Consider the following 17934-nt stretch of genomic DNA (forward strand, 5'->3'; position numbering starts at 1 on the left):
CAGAGCACTATTAGAACCATGGCAGCAGATACAGCAGCTCCAGAGAGAGATGTCTTTTGAAAATTCAACTCAAAATATACTTTTCATCATACTTTCAGTATTTATTTTTGTTCCTCTGTTAGTTTCTTGCTTTTTCTTTGACAGAGCTATATTAGTTTCTTGAAGACAATCAGAAAAGGAGAATATTAAAAGACAAGGAATTTTATGATTGTTGCCTTCTTCAGAAAGTTTTAAAATTATATTGCTTAGGAGCTGATTTTTTAGCTTTTTTTCTGTTACTATTTCTACATTTTCTTTAAAACATCTGCAACAAATTAAGTTGTCAATTATGATAATGGAAATGCAAATTAATCTTTTGGAATTCAAGTGAGTTGTGAGAAAAACGCTCACTCCTGGATCTCTTTAGAACAATCTAAAAGCAGCTGGGCACTATGCTGAGGAACTATATTTAAATAAACCCTTCTTTTTCCTCCCTGTCAGACCTCTTCTGAAATTTGTCAATAGCAAGTACAGGTAGTTAAATGAGGTCTTCACATTCCCTGAAACTGAAGTACAATGAAGCAGCTGTGTGGATTTTTTTCCTTTTCTGTTACAGCCTAAGATAATGCTACAATAAACCCTATAATCAGTGACTTAGTCCAGTCTAAGATCTCCATCATGAGCTGCTGAGAAGGTCACACCTTAGGTCCCCTACAACCCATTAGACTGATTTCCTTTGTCTCACAATTAGGTTTGGAGTGTTTGAAAGGAGCTCTGTGCTTATGCACAACCTTTTGCGACATGCACTTGTTCCACAGCCTTCATTTACTGAAAGGCAATTGGCCTCTTTCTGTGTATGTGGGAGTTGTGTGAAACACAATATAATCAGTAGCAGCCACTTGTGATTTATGACACATGAAAGACTTCACTCTGGTGACCCTCATATCTGTGCCCCCCCAGATAAAGGGCTGTTTGCACAAGCCTTTGTGCATAGTTAAAAATCCCCAGTGTAAGAGAGCTGGACCAAGTGGGTGTTGCTGGGTCTGTATTTACAAGGTGCCTTAGGACTTGGATGCAAACAGTGTTTGCTTTCTCTGTGGCAGTTAACCAGGAATCAAGGGACACTTTTTCAGTGTACACTGATTTAAGCACTTTCTGGCTTATGTCTTACATGTGCCTTGTGTTTCTTGGTCCTTAAAGGTTTGGTAAGTAAATTGTAAGGTCAGGGAGATACGATGTATTTAATTTCTGTATTTATTTCTTAATTTCTTACAAGACAGTAAGATTAAATCAAAATATTTTATCTCTTCTCATCACTGCATGAGAATATGTGTTTTGATAGGGCTGTATCCATATCTGGAAGGTCAAGATTAAGGTATTCTTTCAGATGGGCAGGGTATGAATAAGAGAAAGTGTGAAAGTCAGACCTTTTTACTGAGTTACTGGATTCATCAGGCAAAAGGCTGCTAGAAGTCTGGATGTGTAACAGTACTCTCACATGAACAACAATGACAACCACATGTTAATGAAATAAGGCTCAGGCCATGAGACATCGTCCATTGCCTCTACCATATTTATGGTTGAATAACACGGCTAAAGAATAGCAAAGACTACACAACATCATTTATGTTTAACAAGAAAACAGAAAAGTTTTTTTCAGACAAAGAGTTCAATGTTATTTAAATTGTAGAAGAATTAATTCATTCATTATGAAGAAATTGAGGGGAAATTAATTTCTTTTAAAATGGAAGAAAATTGGATTTTCCTCAAGCTTCTCCACAGAAAGTATTTTTCTCATTGCAGAAATGGTATCTGTTCTTTCCAACAAGAAGTTTAAACACATACTTTTTACTTTACTTGTCCAAAAATATCATATAGCATTTTGAAACATGGAGTTGTATGATATGATACCAGTTTAACATTAACTGGCTGCCTTCTTTAACAATCTCCTGAAATCCATGTCTTTTGGAAGTTAAGCCCAGCAGTAAGAAAAGGGGCATTTATTAAAATTCTCTGACTGTAAAAACAAAATTCTGTAGAGACCTCAATTTTCTTGTGACTACTTTCTACTATTTTCTAGTGACAATTTTCTATTTACTTATGTAGTGAAAGCCCCTTGACAAGTTGTTTGACAGAGTAGTTTGTAGCAATGTGGCCTCACTGCTGTTTTGCTGCTTCTCTGCCTTAAAAACATCATCTAAAAATAAGAAAGCTGTGAAGATTTTGTGGTAGGCTTGCTCACATTTGCTAAATTATAGTACAAAATACAGGAGGAGGGAAATAAAAAAAGCAAGCAATACTGAAAGATTAATCTGAAGGTAATATCTAATTTCAATTCCCTGAGCCATAAAAAATAATTTTCAACTTTATAAAAGAGTTTTTTTCTTTTTGCTTCTTTTTCTCTTTTCTCTTTTATTTGGGTTTTTTCATTTTTTTCTTTTTTCTGTTTTCTTGTTCTTTTAAATTTCCCCTTTTCATATAACACATTAATCATTAGGAAATTTCTCTGATTTTTGGAAAGCCTCCCTCTTTAAAAAGCAGTATAGAATATAGACAGAAGACACATACCTTTCACAGAAGAGGAATTTTTGTCTCCTTTTCTCTCCAAATCCTTCTTTGGCTTGACCCATGGCTTCTGATGAAAGGCAATGTGTACCTCTGAAATGTTTTGATGTTTTAGAGACAGCCCCAGCTTCTGCAGCAGGAGAGGAAGGCAGAGCAGCCTTGTGCTCCTCTGTAGTGCCCTGGCTTAAACTCTACAGAGACCTGAAGTGATCGGCAAAAGACTGAAAGAAGACAAAACAAAGGGATGGATTTCAGTTAGAAGGGGAAAAAATATTTTAAAAGCAGGAAAATCCTCTGTGTATAATGTGATCTAAACCATCTGAGATCTTTTTCCAGAACTTAATGAGACATCAACAAGACTGCAGCCTAATGACAGTGCTGATACTTTGTTCTGATGGCATTCATGGTGATATTGGCTAATAGCTTCTTTCAGCAGCAACATGATATATTAAAAGCATACTTCACTGAGAAAAGACTAGTTCTTCTAGAGCCACATTGATACGTAAATAAATCTGTGTGAAATTTTCCTATTACTTGTTATATTGCTACAACTTGATACCCTTCGCTGCTGACAGATGAAATTAGTGTTTGCACACAGGCACCCTGGGCTTCCAGCTGCACCTGGTATGAATGGCTGCTGGTACTGCTGGATGGGTTTTTTTCAGTTTTTAAAAGACATTTCACTCTGCTACTTTTTTGCATCCATTTTTAGTAGGAGATATTGGTATTTATTTTGCACTATGTTCATAAGACATCAGACCAGTCACCCTTCTCTTGCAATTTTATAACTCAGTCAGCTACCTTTTATTTGTATGAGATTTAAATCAAGATTTGGCTAAAAGCTGACTTGGGTGCCTGCACTTCACCATGAGTTAGGTTGTTCTTTGGATAAAGAAAGTTCAAAGTATCATTTCTCCAGATGACTGTATGCCTCTTTTCTGCTGACATTTCCTTATTTCGTCCCTGATCCCTAAATCCACATTCTGGATTATGGTGCTGACTATTTGCCATCTCCTATGCTGTCCACCACAATGGATTCTTGCTTTAGCTACGTAGTTTTTTTGATGGTGGTAGGAGGCTCATTTTAGCACTGTCTACTGAACCCTCTCACTGATTTGGTAGGGAATTGCAAAAGCAGTTTGATTTTATAGAACAGTTAAATAACTAGAAGGTTAAAACCTGCTGCTTTCCAACTGGTGGGGTTACTTGTTTTTTAATTTTTATTTTTTTTAAATTTATTTATTTGCTATTTGTTTCATTGGACAGGCTCAGAGACTGTTTACAGCATATGCTCACTTAGACTGAAGTGGTAAATTGGGAAGATTAATCCTCTCTACCATGTTACATAATTGCTCAGTGTGTGTTTTATACAAAGAAACCTCCAACCTGACCAGATGGAATTATCAGTTCAGATCCATGACTCAACTCCATCTCAGGTCCCAGTTTTAGCCCCCTCCTTCCAGAGAGGTGCCTATGGACCACTTATGAAGTACAGGTTCAAGTTCTTGAATCACGGCCTCAACAGAAAATATGTAAAGACTTCTGAATAATATTAACAGATAAGACAGGGATTATAGACAAGGATTATAGAGCAAAATAGTCTCTGACCTGACCCTGTGGGAAAAGCAGTGTAAAATAAGTTGATCAGTTTCTAAACTGTAACCTTTCAATGTAAGTGGATGAGTAACCAGCAGAATCCCCTTTTTCTCCATGTCTTGTCTTTAGAAAACTTTATGGATAAGCACAAGGTTGCAGCCAGCACCTCTTCCAGTGCTGGGAGATCTCCCATTCTGCAGACTCAAGGCCTTCTCTTTCTAGGGGCTGTCACTGCCAGAGACGCTAGAGTGAGGGTCACAAAAATATTTTGAAGATATTTTAGGCTATATAATTATCATTTATTTTTGAAACTGAAAACATGAAATTTTTCTTTATAGGTGTAGTGGTCTGTTTGGAGATCGCTGGGTTTTTTGCTTACTGTAAGCTTTGTTGTTTCTCTTTTCAGATAATAAAATAACGAGCTTAAAAGCAAAAGAAATTACAAGCCGCACCTGATTATAAGCCACATGTCCGGGTGTTGGCAAAGTTTAGGTCTTTGTCCATGTATAAACCGCACTGGAATATAAGCTGCACCGGAATATAAACCGCACTTTCGTTCGCAAGGAGGACCCGCGTGCAACAAAGTAACAAATTAGTAACGGAATTGCGGGCTCACTCGCCCTGGCCCAGCGCTGTCCCGCAGTGCCAGCAGGAGGGAGGCACAGAGCCCGCTCGCACACACGGTGGCAGCGGGAGGGGGAGGCACAGAGCCCACCTTCACCCGTGGCAGCAGCAGGAGGGAGGCACAGAGCCCCTCCCCCCCTCTCCCCCAGGCCATGGGGCTGGCACGGAGCCCGCCTCCACCCACCACGCAACAGAGTAACCAATTTATAACAATCGCTAAATCCCAGGTTTTACTGGCAGGTTCTTGGCTCGGTACCTCGACTTACACTTCCGGGTTGGGAAATTTCCAAACTTTTTTCATATGTTGGTCGCTCCTGAGTGTAAGACACATTTCCAGGTTGGGAGAAAAATTTTAGTCAAAATGGTACGGCTTATAATCATGAAATTACTGTAATTTGAAAACATAACTGTGTTTAGATTAGTTTGTGCTTTAACTCCTTCAGATGTGAAAATATAAGATACCATTTCAAAATAATAAAGACTTTTTTATTCATACATATATAGATACGAATATATATGCAAATATTTATGCTGGCATACATAATGTATATGAGAGCTCATCCTGTTTTAAAAAAATTTCTTGCCTTCTTTTCAGAAGTGCATCCCTCAGTTGGCTGAGAAATCATATTTGCTGCTGTAATTATATCTACATGTTGAATCTGAAAATCAAAAGTAATAAGGACCATAGGTTATAAGCACAGTTTTAACAAAAGATTTCAGAAATACAGTAATGGAAGGAAAGCAAATATGGCTTATTTGGAAATTGCTTGACTGAAAGCGATGAAGTAAAGACTAAACTGATCAGGAAGGATCAAACCTGACTATTTCTGAAGCAGTCTGTATAAAGATATTGAAGAAACCATATTTTGTTTTGTTTTCTGTTGCTTTGGTTTGGTTTATTGTGTTATTTTGCATTATAGCAATATTGTGTACTTGTTTATATAAATAGATTGTCTCAATTAGTACTTTCCCAGGACTTAGCTGACAAATGCTGAATGCCCTGTACTAATATAACTGTGAAAAAGTAATTATCATTGGAGGGGGAGGGAAAGTAAGTTGCAGACTGATAAGATTTATGAGTCTATCCTGAAGCTTTTTGCATTTAAACAGAATGCGTCTCACTGACTTAACTGAGTTTTTAGATAATCCTGTGTGTTTTGCTAATTGTCATAACTACAACCCAGTAAATGTATTACATCAGGGAAGTACTTATCTCCCTAAATGTAGTTTTCTTTTCTAATCTGGATGGAGATAGGAAAAGGAAATTAGGGCAGACAAAAAGAAAGTGATACGCTTAAGGATAATGTATCTCACATGGCATTAAAAGGCATTGCTTATTTCTCTGCTTTTGTTCAAGGAAAACTCAGGATAACCAGAGGATTTTGAAATGGTTTCATTAAGTAGGGAGGATAGTGAAACTATACAAGGAGAGACCAGAAAGCAGAGTAAACAAAGCTGAAATGTAGATGTGCCAGTGTTCATAAATTAGTTTGTATAAAACATTCACTGCAGACTGTACTAGCTGTTGCACACAGAGACTGCTCCGCTAAGGCTGGAAAAGACATGCACTCAAACTAGGAGCTGCCATAACACCAACAGTCTGTGTCCAAAAAGTGACAAACTGAAACTTTGGGGTTGTGAATCAAGCTTCTCTCTGCCTAACATTGTCAGTTTGCAGGAGAGGCAAGGATAGAAGATTGCTGTGTTGAAAAGGGTCTTCTCTTAGGGCATCCCTTCCCTCATTTCATCTCTCCATCATGGCAGTGATGGCAGAGAAAGTTAGACACGCTGGGCAACATGAGGCATTGACATATGAGGCACTGGATTACCGGCAGCAGAAGGAACAGAGCACAGGTTAAAATTGGGCTGAGAAAAGGCTGGTAAAACATGGAGGGATGGATTTGGGTATCTCTGGTGAGATGTATTAGATTTGAATAATTGCACATGGTATTCCATAGGGTATACAGAGGATTGGAGAGCTATTTTTAACAAGTTTTAAATCAACTCCACGGGATTAATAACTCTCTACTTATTCATATGGAAATACAATTTTTTGCTTTGTTATTAAAGTATCTTACTACCATCTTTCATCTACCAAATTCTTGGGACACAACTGTATTCTGCTTTGAGATGTAAATAAGTTTTGGAATGGATCCATTTTGGATGCATTAATGGATTATAAACCCATTTTGAAATAGATTTACATTGACTGTAAAAACTTGTGAGGAGACTTACTTCCAGGATACAAGTATGAGCTGGTGGTCACACAGAAGTAGGGGAAACAAATTCCTGAATCTTCTTTACCATTCATATGAAAATGTTACCACAACCACCTCTTCTCATATAGGTCAGTTTAATCATAGCCCATACGAGTTTTTAGTTTTGCAATTTTTTCTGACTAAAGAATGTCACTAGGGTGTAGCAGATAAGCTGGCATCTGCAAGAGAAGAATTCAAGAAAAATAAATTCTACATTTCATTAACTTGCAAATTTGATTTTTACAGAGGTGATGGAGAAGAATGAGGTGGTAATTTGCTTAAAGCATCAGAAATTTGCATTAACTGTATTTAGTGATCACTGTCAAAGTTATGATATTTACAAAAGAGAAAATACTTGGATTTATATAGTTTTCTTGGAGCTCCTTTCCTGTCTAGTTCAGTCCAGTTGCAATTTTTTAAGCATTGTTTTCTTTTCACTTTGCTCTCCTCAACAAAATTTTGTCATCTTGTCAAAACCACATAACTTTCAAAATGATGTGTTATCAGTGAGGCTGGGAATTTTTGGATAAGCTGATGAAAGAGAGAGTTTGGTTTCCTCAGAAAAAGTCCTTGGCATTCTGGTCTGTCAGTCTTGAAGTGCACACTTTCTGTGCTGGAAAAGTGGAAATGACAGGCTCAAACATCTCTGTGTTGTGATGCATCCAGCAACAGGGTTACCTTGCTAATAATTAATAACCATCTATGAGACACTGTTGTAATGCTGAGGATTTAGCATCAATCTAATTAACAAATTATTACACATATCTACATGAAAAATATTTTTATCTTTGTCTTCTACATAAATCCCTGGAAACAGGATGATGTGTTTTAATAGTTTTCTTTAAGGCTTGATTTACATCTCCCTACAAGAGCATTTAGTTTAATAAGTCACCTACTTAAACAAAAATAGATATTCTAGATTTATGATGGTTTGTGAAGCCTAATTCTTCCCTCTTATGCATATATATAATTATTCCTTGAAGAGCTATTGTTTTGTGCCACAAGACTTTTATATCTAGTATGCAAACCATTTAAACTTTCTTTCTTCAGATTCTTGGGCTCTTAGTCTAGGAATCATTACATTTAGTTAATTTTCTATGTCATGAGCTTCAGAAAAGATCTCAATGCTCCTTCCTTGCACCACAGAAAAGTGGAGATAGATCACAGAAATTTGTGTTTTTCTTATTTCTGAATGAATGGCCAGTGGAAGGGACAGTATAAACTGGATGAGTGTCACTCTGGAGAGCAGTGTGGCAAGAAAAGTCGGAAATGGACGTCTGGAAGTGGTTACAACCCCACAAGGTCAAAAAGTGGAAGGAAACTTTTCTTCCTGGACAAAACTACTCCCAGAGTTCCAAGAGCAAAAGGAAGTCATATCTTGACATGAGCAGCATTCATTCCAAGTGTTTCTTACATATATGTTTGACTAAAAAACTATTAAATAAAATTTTAACAGGATGGGTGCAGTTTATTTATTTTGTTAAAGAATTACATAAACTTTGCAGACCATCACCTCAAATCATATCTCTATTATGAAACCTCTGCAATACTCAAATATCCACCAAAGATATTTCTATTCTGAGTATTTCCCTGTGCTCAGAATGGGATGGGCATGACTACAGATTACCTATTATCATATGGTGAGTGCACACAGCTCATCAACAGAGCTAATGGTCTCTGTCTGTCCCATGGTTTAAGCATGCCTTATTTTCTAGTGAAAAGAGTGTTTGGTTTTGAAGGCTCCTGGCATTCTAATGGCAGGGTTTTGTATAAAATCTCTCTTTTAAATGCCGTGGTCTGTTGACCCTTGTTTTGATTTCAGTCTGAGGAGAGACTTCTAGCTGTCAAAATGAGGAAAGGTAGAAAGGGTGGTTGAGAAAGTGACCATAAAGCACTCTCTTGTTTGTATATATAAAAGGTGGACTATAACCAAATTGCCTTGTGACAAGATTATGCTTCATTTGGTTTCTTTTCTCCTTCCCTGTGATGTGCTTATATAAGCCTTGAGGATATTAAAATATATTTTGACCCTTCACTTCATAATGCAAGAGAAAGATTAGACTCTTTCTCCAAGAGTGGTGGCTTGAAGCAATAAAAAGAGTCTGTATATAAATAAACCTCCAAAAGAAATTTCTGTGATAGACGACTCTTGACAATACAGAAAACCTTTGTATGCACCATCTGAAGCACGGAAGGAATTTCTCTCTCACAGATGAGTGCATTCAAAATAACTGTAACAAAATAGGACACTACTTCTTTTTTGATGAGGAGAAAGTTCTGCTTTTGGTTTATAGAATTATGTGATGCTGGCCTTCAGTAAAAGCTATGTAACAGATTGCATTGCAGTTTATTTTTTTGAGAATACTCCTCAAAAGTGGAAGAGGGAGTTCTGTTCTTGACAGAATGCAACCTTGTATTGACCTAGTTGTGACCTAAAACAGATCATCTCACCTAGTCCAAAAACTACTTCACATTCATTTGCTCCTTTCAGAGAAAAAGCAGAGAAAACAAACAAAGTAAAAACACAAAAAAGCCCCCACTAAACCAACCAGCTCAGATTTAGAACTCCGAAAGATTCAGTGCATAAATACAGCCAGGACAGACAGCCCACCACAGAGGACATTAGCCTGGAATTCTTTAGGACAGAAGTATCCTGTGCATGTATTGGATGTGTGTTTTCTTTAGTGGCACACACCATATTTTATATGTTTGCTTTGCTTAGTAAAAAGATTTTCAGATATAGTTACAAAGAAGGAGAATTGAGAAATGAAAATTAAAGAAACCATGATTGAGAGAAACTAAATTATGATGGGACATGGAACAATTTCAGTGACCAGTGTTCAATGACAAATGTTCACCTCTAAAGAATTCAAATGCACTTCAATTTTACAAAAGAGCCAATGCATTTAACCAATAAATATTAACTCAATTAGTCTCTAATGATTAATCATGTTGTAATAACTCAATACTAAAAATTTATCATTTCAGAAAATATTACTGTAACTGAGTTGGGTTTGCTTGAAATGGCTGATGTCTGCTACTTTCTTTCAGGCCTCAGTGGCTAATGTGTGTGTATGTGCGTGTATGTGTGTGTATGTGTGTGTGTGTGTGTAGAAAACACATGTAACAATTAAAAAGAGTAAGATATGTTTTCCCTTCTGGAAGAGAGAGAAACATCCTAAAAGACCATTGGCCCTCTTGGTGGTGTTTCGAAGGAGTTGAGAGAGACTTCTTGGCTGCTGAAACTACTGCTAGATTGCAGCTGGGTGGAAAGTAATTTTGCCAGTAGGATTTTGGCCAGTTTAGAAGTTCTGATGGTATTTTGTAAGGACTTATATTTCTATTTTTAAGTAGTAAATTTTCTTAATTCAATGCTTCTTCTCTTTGAATGGATGACTCTCTAAAACATTTCTCATTTCTGACAGTAGTGCTACTGAGCAGTTTTTCCCAGAATTTTTAAGAGTCAAATTGTCAGGAAAAAAAAAAAGGGAGAATTAGTGGGAGAAAGAGCAATAGAAATATCTTGCTTCTGATTTGCTTTTTCTGACATAAGTTTTACTTTCTTTCAAAAAGGCATATTTTCTTGTTTTGTCTTGAAACCTCAAAATAAGAATATTTAAACCCAATACAAAGACAGTCTGCTTCTTCAGACAGGTTTTTCTTCTCTCCAGTTTTCTTTCCTCCTGTTCCAATTTCTCCCTGTCCCTTCTTTAAATACCTAAAGTGGAAGTGCTACCACATTGCTGAGCTAGTAATGTTAGCCTCAAAGCTGCCTGTGGAAAGTTTGATCAGGACAGAGAGGGCCAGACGAATTTCTTTTGAAACAAATTTTTGTACCTTTAACTGTCTCAGTCCTTCAAAAGAAAAGCTGCTCTTTCACCTATCATGCTCATCTACAGTGTTCAAAAGGCACCAGAGAACTTCCACTTGAAAATATAAATTATAAAACTTAATATGATCTTATATCTTATGTGATCTTCTTGTGCCCAATTCTTTTTCAAAACTTGAAAATTCAGAGGACAGCACAGCAGGAAGTGGCTAATCTGCTTGCTGTTCCTGAGGAGCCCTCCAATGCTCAGCTGATCATTTGGCACCAGTCAGCTGGGGCAGCAGTGGTCCAGGGAACTAATCCTGCTTCTTATTATGAATTTAAGTAGTCATTTATTTGTAAACGAATGCTAAAAGTAGTATGTTGTGAAGCAGCAGATTGTGAAACTGTAAAGACACATAAAAAAAAATATTTTAAACTCTCTAGCGGTACTTATATCGCTTATAAATAATATTAGGCTGATGGTGGATGGAAGTAGCTAGCATTGATACCTAAGACCTGAAAGAGGCTAAAGTCTGGTATTGGGCTGAGTTACCCCAGAATGGATGGGAGTGGGATCTAGGATGTTTGTATTTAGGCATTATGTATTTTTTAATTCCAAGTGGTGTTGATAGGAAACTTGTGAATTATGTCACTGGAATTGAACAACATATCTTGCAAACAGAACATGTGATGCAAACAGTAAGAATTTATTATAAAACTGCATCATTATGTAGCAGGTGTAGACATAGAAAAGTTGACAAGAATTAAAAACATTGTCAAACTCACTTTTGTCCAACTTCAGTCTTAAAAAGGTGTACATTAAAGAAAGTAAAGAAGACAACTGATATTAATTTTTGAGATGATGTGCAATATTATATATCTCATTGTCTGTGTTTATTTCTATTGTAAATCTGACATCAAATCAATTTAAATGTCTTTGAATCAGTGGAATGGCGTTCTGAATACCAGGTCTTCTGCCAAGAGGTTTTAATGAGTATCAAGTCAGATGATTAAGGTAGAATGATTCTATAGCAGACATGAATGCTTCAGATGCCAAGTTAACAAAGTCAAAGCTATTCCAGGAAATAAACAGCATCAGTTGAGAGTTCAAAGGGAAGCATGGTTTCAGAGGAGTAAGCAGCTTCATTAAACTCTATTAATGATCCCTGTAGATAAATTTTGCATTTAAATTAATGTCTTGTGTCTGGAGAAAGCAGTATTACAGAGCTCCAACCAACGATGCAAAGTGATTTACATGAGCTGAACATCTGTGATTCTCTGACTACTGACCTCCTAAATAAGCAGTTCACTTTTCTCCTCCCCCCTCCCCCCATCTCTGCTAATAGACAGTTGTTTGAATTAAATTCATTCTTTATCCTTGCAGGGTCTTCATTCTGGTGCTTACTGGATATTGTTCCTATAAAGAATGAAAAAGGAGATGTAGTACTCTTTCTGGCCTCTTTCAAGGATATAACAGACACAAAAGCGAAGATTGCTGCAGAGGACAAAAAGGAAGGTTTGTGTGGATTGCAAAACCATTGCTAAGAACTAACATGTATATGCTTTTAAGAATTGCAGCTGCATGGGCATTCTCTCACATGCACATTATTCAATATAGAGACCTCCTAGTTTTCCAAAGAAGAAATTAATATATGAAATGGAATGATAATTAATCTGGACTTTTTACTATTTACATATTGCTGGAGGTTCTGTAAACATGGAATTTAGAAGACAGAATATTTTGTCCTAAAAATTAAAATTGTTTTTTATATACCATGATTTAATTTATTTACTTTCTGGTTTTACAGAGGTGTATTTTGGTATTTTGAAAAAGCTAGACTTTTTCAAAGTTGCACCTATGAACCTGATTTCAGCATGGCTGAGAGTAAAAGAATGCATTTTTTTCATGTTTTGCAGTCCAATGAGCAGAATTTAAAATAGCTTTAAAAATTATTTTGCTTATTGATAAGCATATATTTTCTTGTGTCATCTCATTTTCATTACACTTTAAGTTATATGACTTATTATGTCATCAGAATTATCCAATAGTAAATAAATACATTCTCACTTTTACTTGCTTCTGAAAGGAAACACTGCAAAGATTCTGTTCCATGAACTTGGAAAATTGTCTTACAGCAATGGCTCAAAAAAAAATTTTGAGAGTATAGTAAAATCAAGGTTTGCTAAATTTTGCTAAGACAAAGCCAAGTCAGTGTAGGGGGATGAAGTCTATGCAGTGAGCATCGACTTGTGCATCATCAAAGGCAGTGAACTTAGTCCAGATTTGCATTTTTTAAAGATGTAATGAACCAACACTTCAGTTGTGTAATTTTTCAGTCTCAAAGGAACTGTTTAGATAGAGTTTATTTGTAGACAACAAGAGCAGCTGTCAGAATTCTTTAAAACATCATTGGTGTTGAATTTTCCGATCTGGTAATACTCTGGGATCTATTTAAATTTTTCACCCTGTGATAGCCATTGATCTCTGCCTACCTCACAAACTACATAGTTATGGCCCTTAGAACACATTTACTCCTCGTGGGTTTCTAAAGTAGGGGAACAATTAATATTCAACTTTTTCTGGTTTAAATGTTAATTTTGCAACAAAAAAAGTTATATTTCAGTTACAGAGGTGTGTAATTCAGTATTCTTTTATAAAATTTTACTACTTTAAACCATAAAATATTATGTTCTCTTGTGCTGATTAATATTTATAAATCAACATTTATACTTACAATGTCTGCTTCTTTTGTATGTTTGGACAAATAATTTCACCTTTTACTTAATTTTCAAGCCCTGAATATTTAGAAGGTTGATGGGGGGGAATTTTGCATCCTTCACTTTTTTGCACTGAATCTATTTGAAAATTTCTAAGCTGGAAGAATGAATAATGGTTTTGAAGTAGTACACCAGTACATTTTGCTGCTTTTCCTTGCATTCAATTTCAACCCATTACTGCCTCTTGAAGTAAAAAAATTAAAAGTATGAAAAATATTTTATCTTATTTCTCCTTAAACCTCAGAAAACATTACTCTTATAAAAGTTTTAGGAAAGTAATTTATTAAAACCTGATATGTGGAACCATGTAGGTGGGAGATTGTCAGAACATCTGTGCTCTAAAGACTGAAGATTTACTTACAAGTGATGCAAATTTTCAGGATAGACTCAGTGAAAAATCTCATTCAGTATGCCAGTGATGACTTGGAATAGGTATGTTACAGACTACAGTAGTTTCACGAATACAAGCCGCACGGATTATAAGCCGCACCCCCGGTGCCTCGACAATGTTGCTGTCTTTGTCAATAGATAAGCCGCACCCCGAATATTAGCCGCACTTTCGTTCGTGCGCAGCTTTCACAAATTGGCCAATTAGTAACAGGATCGCGGCATAGCGGGCTTTACTGGCGCGGGGCGGGGCCAGGCAGGCTCGGCCCGCTCATGGTTGCCGACGGGGCCAGGTGGCCCAGCTCAGCGCCACGGCTCGGCGGGGCTGGCCGGGTGGTACTGCCGCCGCCGCCGGGCTCGCTGGCCCCCCTCTCCCGTCAGCACCGCCCCGCTGCCGCGTTCCCTAGCCCTGCCGGCGGCCTGCCGCCGCCCGGCTCGCTGGCCGCCGCCGCGTTCCCTAGCCCTGCCGGCGGCCTGCCGCCGCCCGGTTCGCTGGCCGCCGCCGTGTTCCCTAGCCCTGCCGGCGGCGGCCTGCCGCCGCCCGGCTCGCTGGCCGCGCCGCGTTCCCTAGCCCTGCCGGCGGCCTGCCGCCGCCCGGCTCGCTGGCCGCCGCCGCGTTCCCTAGCCCTGCCGGCGGCCTGCCGCCGCCCGGCTCGCTGGCCGCCGCCGCGTTCCCTAGCCCTGCCGGCGGCCTGCCGCCGCCCGGCTCGCTGGCCGCCGCCGCGTTCCCTAGCCCTGCCGGCGGCCTGCCGCCGCCCGGCTCGCTGGCCGCCGCCGCGTTCCCTAGCCCCGCCGGCGGGCTCGCCGGCCGCGGCGTGCTGCGTTCCCTAGCCCCGCCGGCGGGCTCGCCGGCCGCGGCGCGCCGCGTTCCCTAGCCCCGCCGCCGGGCTCGCCGGCCGCCCCCTCCCGTCTGCACCACCGCCGCGTTTCCTCGCCCTGGCCGGCACTGCAGGCCCCCGCACCGCCGGGCTCCCCCACGCTGCTGGCCCCGATTCTGCTGGGCTTCCCCCGCTGCCAGGCAGCCCCACCCGCCGGCCTTCCTGCTTCTGCCATGCTCCCCTGCACTGTTAGCCCCAGTTCTCCCCGGCTCCCCCGCCATGCTGGCTCAGGCTCTGCCGCCCTCCCTGCCCCGCCCTGCTGGCTCAGGCTCAGCCGCCCACCCCCCACACTGCTGGCCCCGCCTCTGCCAGGCTTTCCCACCTCAGCCGGGGCCGGCCGGGCTCCAGCTTGGCTTGGGGCTGCCGCGGGCTCTCACTTCCGTGTTGGCAGCTTTTAGAATTTTGTTAATAGATTAGCCGCCCCGGAATATTAGCCGCACTTCCGGGTTTCCACCAAAATTTTGGTCAAATTGGTGCGGCTTGTATTCGTGAAATTACTGTACTTGCAAAATGACAGCTATTGTCTTTCTGATAAACATTTTGTAGCTTCATGGTTATTTTAGGATGGATTAAGATGGTCTTTTGACATGGTTTCATGACAAATTATGGACCTAAGCAGTTTTTTACTCCTGTTCCTTGTAGCACATTTACAGATTAATACAACTCTGCCATGTGCTGACACACTAATGCACTTACCCAGGGCCACACTGCACCAGCAAATGCTCATTCAATTGCTACAAGCAATGGTGTTGACAACTGGCTTTCTTCCATGATGTATTCTTTGGAGCACCATCCTGAAACTTGCTTGTTCCATCCCTTCCTACTAATTTTAAAACCATGACAACCGTTTTATGTTATTAGCATCATGGTAGCATAAAGTAGCACATAGTGTGGGGTTTTGACAATTATGGCATTTTATTAAATAGAATGAGATAACAAACAGGAGTTAACCATTGATTCAAAACTTTTTTTTTTTTTTTCCAAATTCAGCATTTTAATTTTGTGTATATTCACCTGACTATATAAAAATAAATGTAGGGGCATATCAGCTCCTTTTTAATAAGATTACAATTCTTCCTATGTGGAGTGATTTACTAAGCCTCCAGTGGTGAATATCATCTTGTTATTTTCAGAAAAAAATTCCCAGTACACTCTGTGCAACTCATTCATTATCTGAAATTTCAGAATGTTTAACTCCTGGAAATAATTGGTGCTTCTTTAATTATACCACAACGACTATCAGTAATATACAATGCACCTTGTATTAACAAAAACTTCAGTTGGTGTTTTGTTTGGATGTATGAAGAAACTTTTTTAATGTTCAGAGATTGATTTACTTTTTCAAGGATTATTGAATTTGGTCTTTCAAAAATCAAATAATTTTTAAACTTGTAGTTGACACTGAGCTATCACTACGAGGTAATTGCCATTATGCACAGTGTTTTATTGCCTATTTAGCATATCTCTTGAGGTTAGACTGTCTATGGAAGGAGAACCTAGATACAAACATTCTCAACATGAAACTATTCTGCCCATGCAAGGCTCCTTTATCAGTGTTTTTGTTTCAGTCTCTCTCCTGTTTCCAGCCCAGAACTGACTTTTATAATTTGTGTGGGTCATTAATAGTTATATTCCATCTCACTTTAATTTTTAAACTCCTTAGACAACTTATCTAACAAAATTCTCTCATGTTCCTTTTCTCTTAATTCTGCCCCTTTGACATTTCACCAGCACTTTATGGTGGCATACAACAGTCAGTGGTTGTGCCTCCTAAAGCCTTCTCCAGACTCCTACTTCCTCAGGTCTTTCCTACTTTTGATATCTATCTGTTTCTTCAGTAAAATCTTTTTCTCCTTGTACTTTTACAATGACATCTTCCTGAACTTTATCTTCTGATTTTACAGCCTCTTTCTTCTTGTGCATTGTATATTTACTTTTGCAAATCTCAGGAGCCAATGCTGTCTTTGATTTTCTGCAGACATTTTCCTATCAATTTTATCTCGTCTGTTCACACAACTTCAGTTGGTCCTTTGTGCCAATGTGCCTTGCAAAAGTCTGCTTTTTTACCTTATTTTCCTTTACCCAGCCCAAATGTCAGATGTCGTCTGTGACCTTTTCTTTTGAATGTGTCATTCTAAATACAAATTTAACAGGGTTCCTTTCTGCTTTTCCTCTGTATAAAAGTTTCCAGTGGAAAGAGCCCATCAACCAATGGGAGAAACAGACTTTGTTCTAAGACTTTCGTATAAGGAAAATGGAAAACCACGTGCCTGAGAAGTTTGACAGTCTTTAAGAAGTGCTATGACAGTCAGCAACTTTCACACTTCTTTGGTTTTGTTGGGATTCAGTTTTTAAATCAATTTGACAATATCCTTAAAGGCTTCTTCAGTATTGCTAATTTGCTTTTAATAATATCCTTTTGCCCTACCTGTAAGTTTTCTGTAGAAATACACTCTGCTTTCCATCTGCTTAATAACATCTGTAAACTTTAGATGAATTGATGGCCTTTTCAGTATACAGGTAAGGGTTTTTTTGTTTGTTTTAATAAATTGTTTCTTAAGTAGTTTTATGGGAGTTTTATTTTAGCTTCCTAACTTAAAATGAGCTACTTTTTGGTAAACTAGTTGAAAGTTCCATTTATTCATTCAGAGGAAAAGTGATTAAACTGAAAATTCTGTTCTCCAAATCTGGACTCCAGTGTGGCATAGAAGGGTCAGTGCTTTTTCATTTCTGCATATGACGCTAGAACATATGCTGGAATTTAGTGGGAATTCGGGAATCCAGGTTGGAAAATAAGAAATTAAATTATTCTGTGATTACTTTTAGACTTCTAATTTGTGTGCTAATGTGGAATAATTTAGGTTTCATAAATGTAGAGTTCCACTGCTGTAGTCACTGCTAAATTAATTTGACTCATTCCACAAAGCTTCCTTTAGTCCTTTTTTTTTTTTTTTTTGTAATCTGTTTGCTTTTATTTTGTTTCTTTTTATTGTGAAAATTTTGAACTCTTTGTTTGAAAGCATATTTTAGGACTTATTTTCTCAACTTTATCCCAGCA

At 38.6% G+C, this 17934-nt stretch overlaps 1 protein-coding gene across 2 annotated transcripts in view; it reads left to right on the top strand.

Moving 5' to 3' along the window:
- Positions 1-17934, top strand: part of KCNH8 (potassium voltage-gated channel subfamily H member 8) — a 185274-nt gene that overhangs the window by 63686 nt on the left and 103654 nt on the right. For both annotated transcript variants that reach the window (XM_033079300.1, XM_033079308.1), the window contains exon 3: positions 12218-12349. In XM_033079300.1, the coding sequence (XP_032935191.1) occupies positions 12218-12349 (132 nt within the window). The remainder of the gene's footprint in view (positions 1-12217; positions 12350-17934) is intronic.

The sequence above is a fragment of the Catharus ustulatus genome, chromosome 1, assembly GCF_009819885.2.
Source record: "Catharus ustulatus isolate bCatUst1 chromosome 1, bCatUst1.pri.v2, whole genome shotgun sequence".
NCBI lineage: Eukaryota > Metazoa > Chordata > Aves > Passeriformes > Turdidae > Catharus > Catharus ustulatus.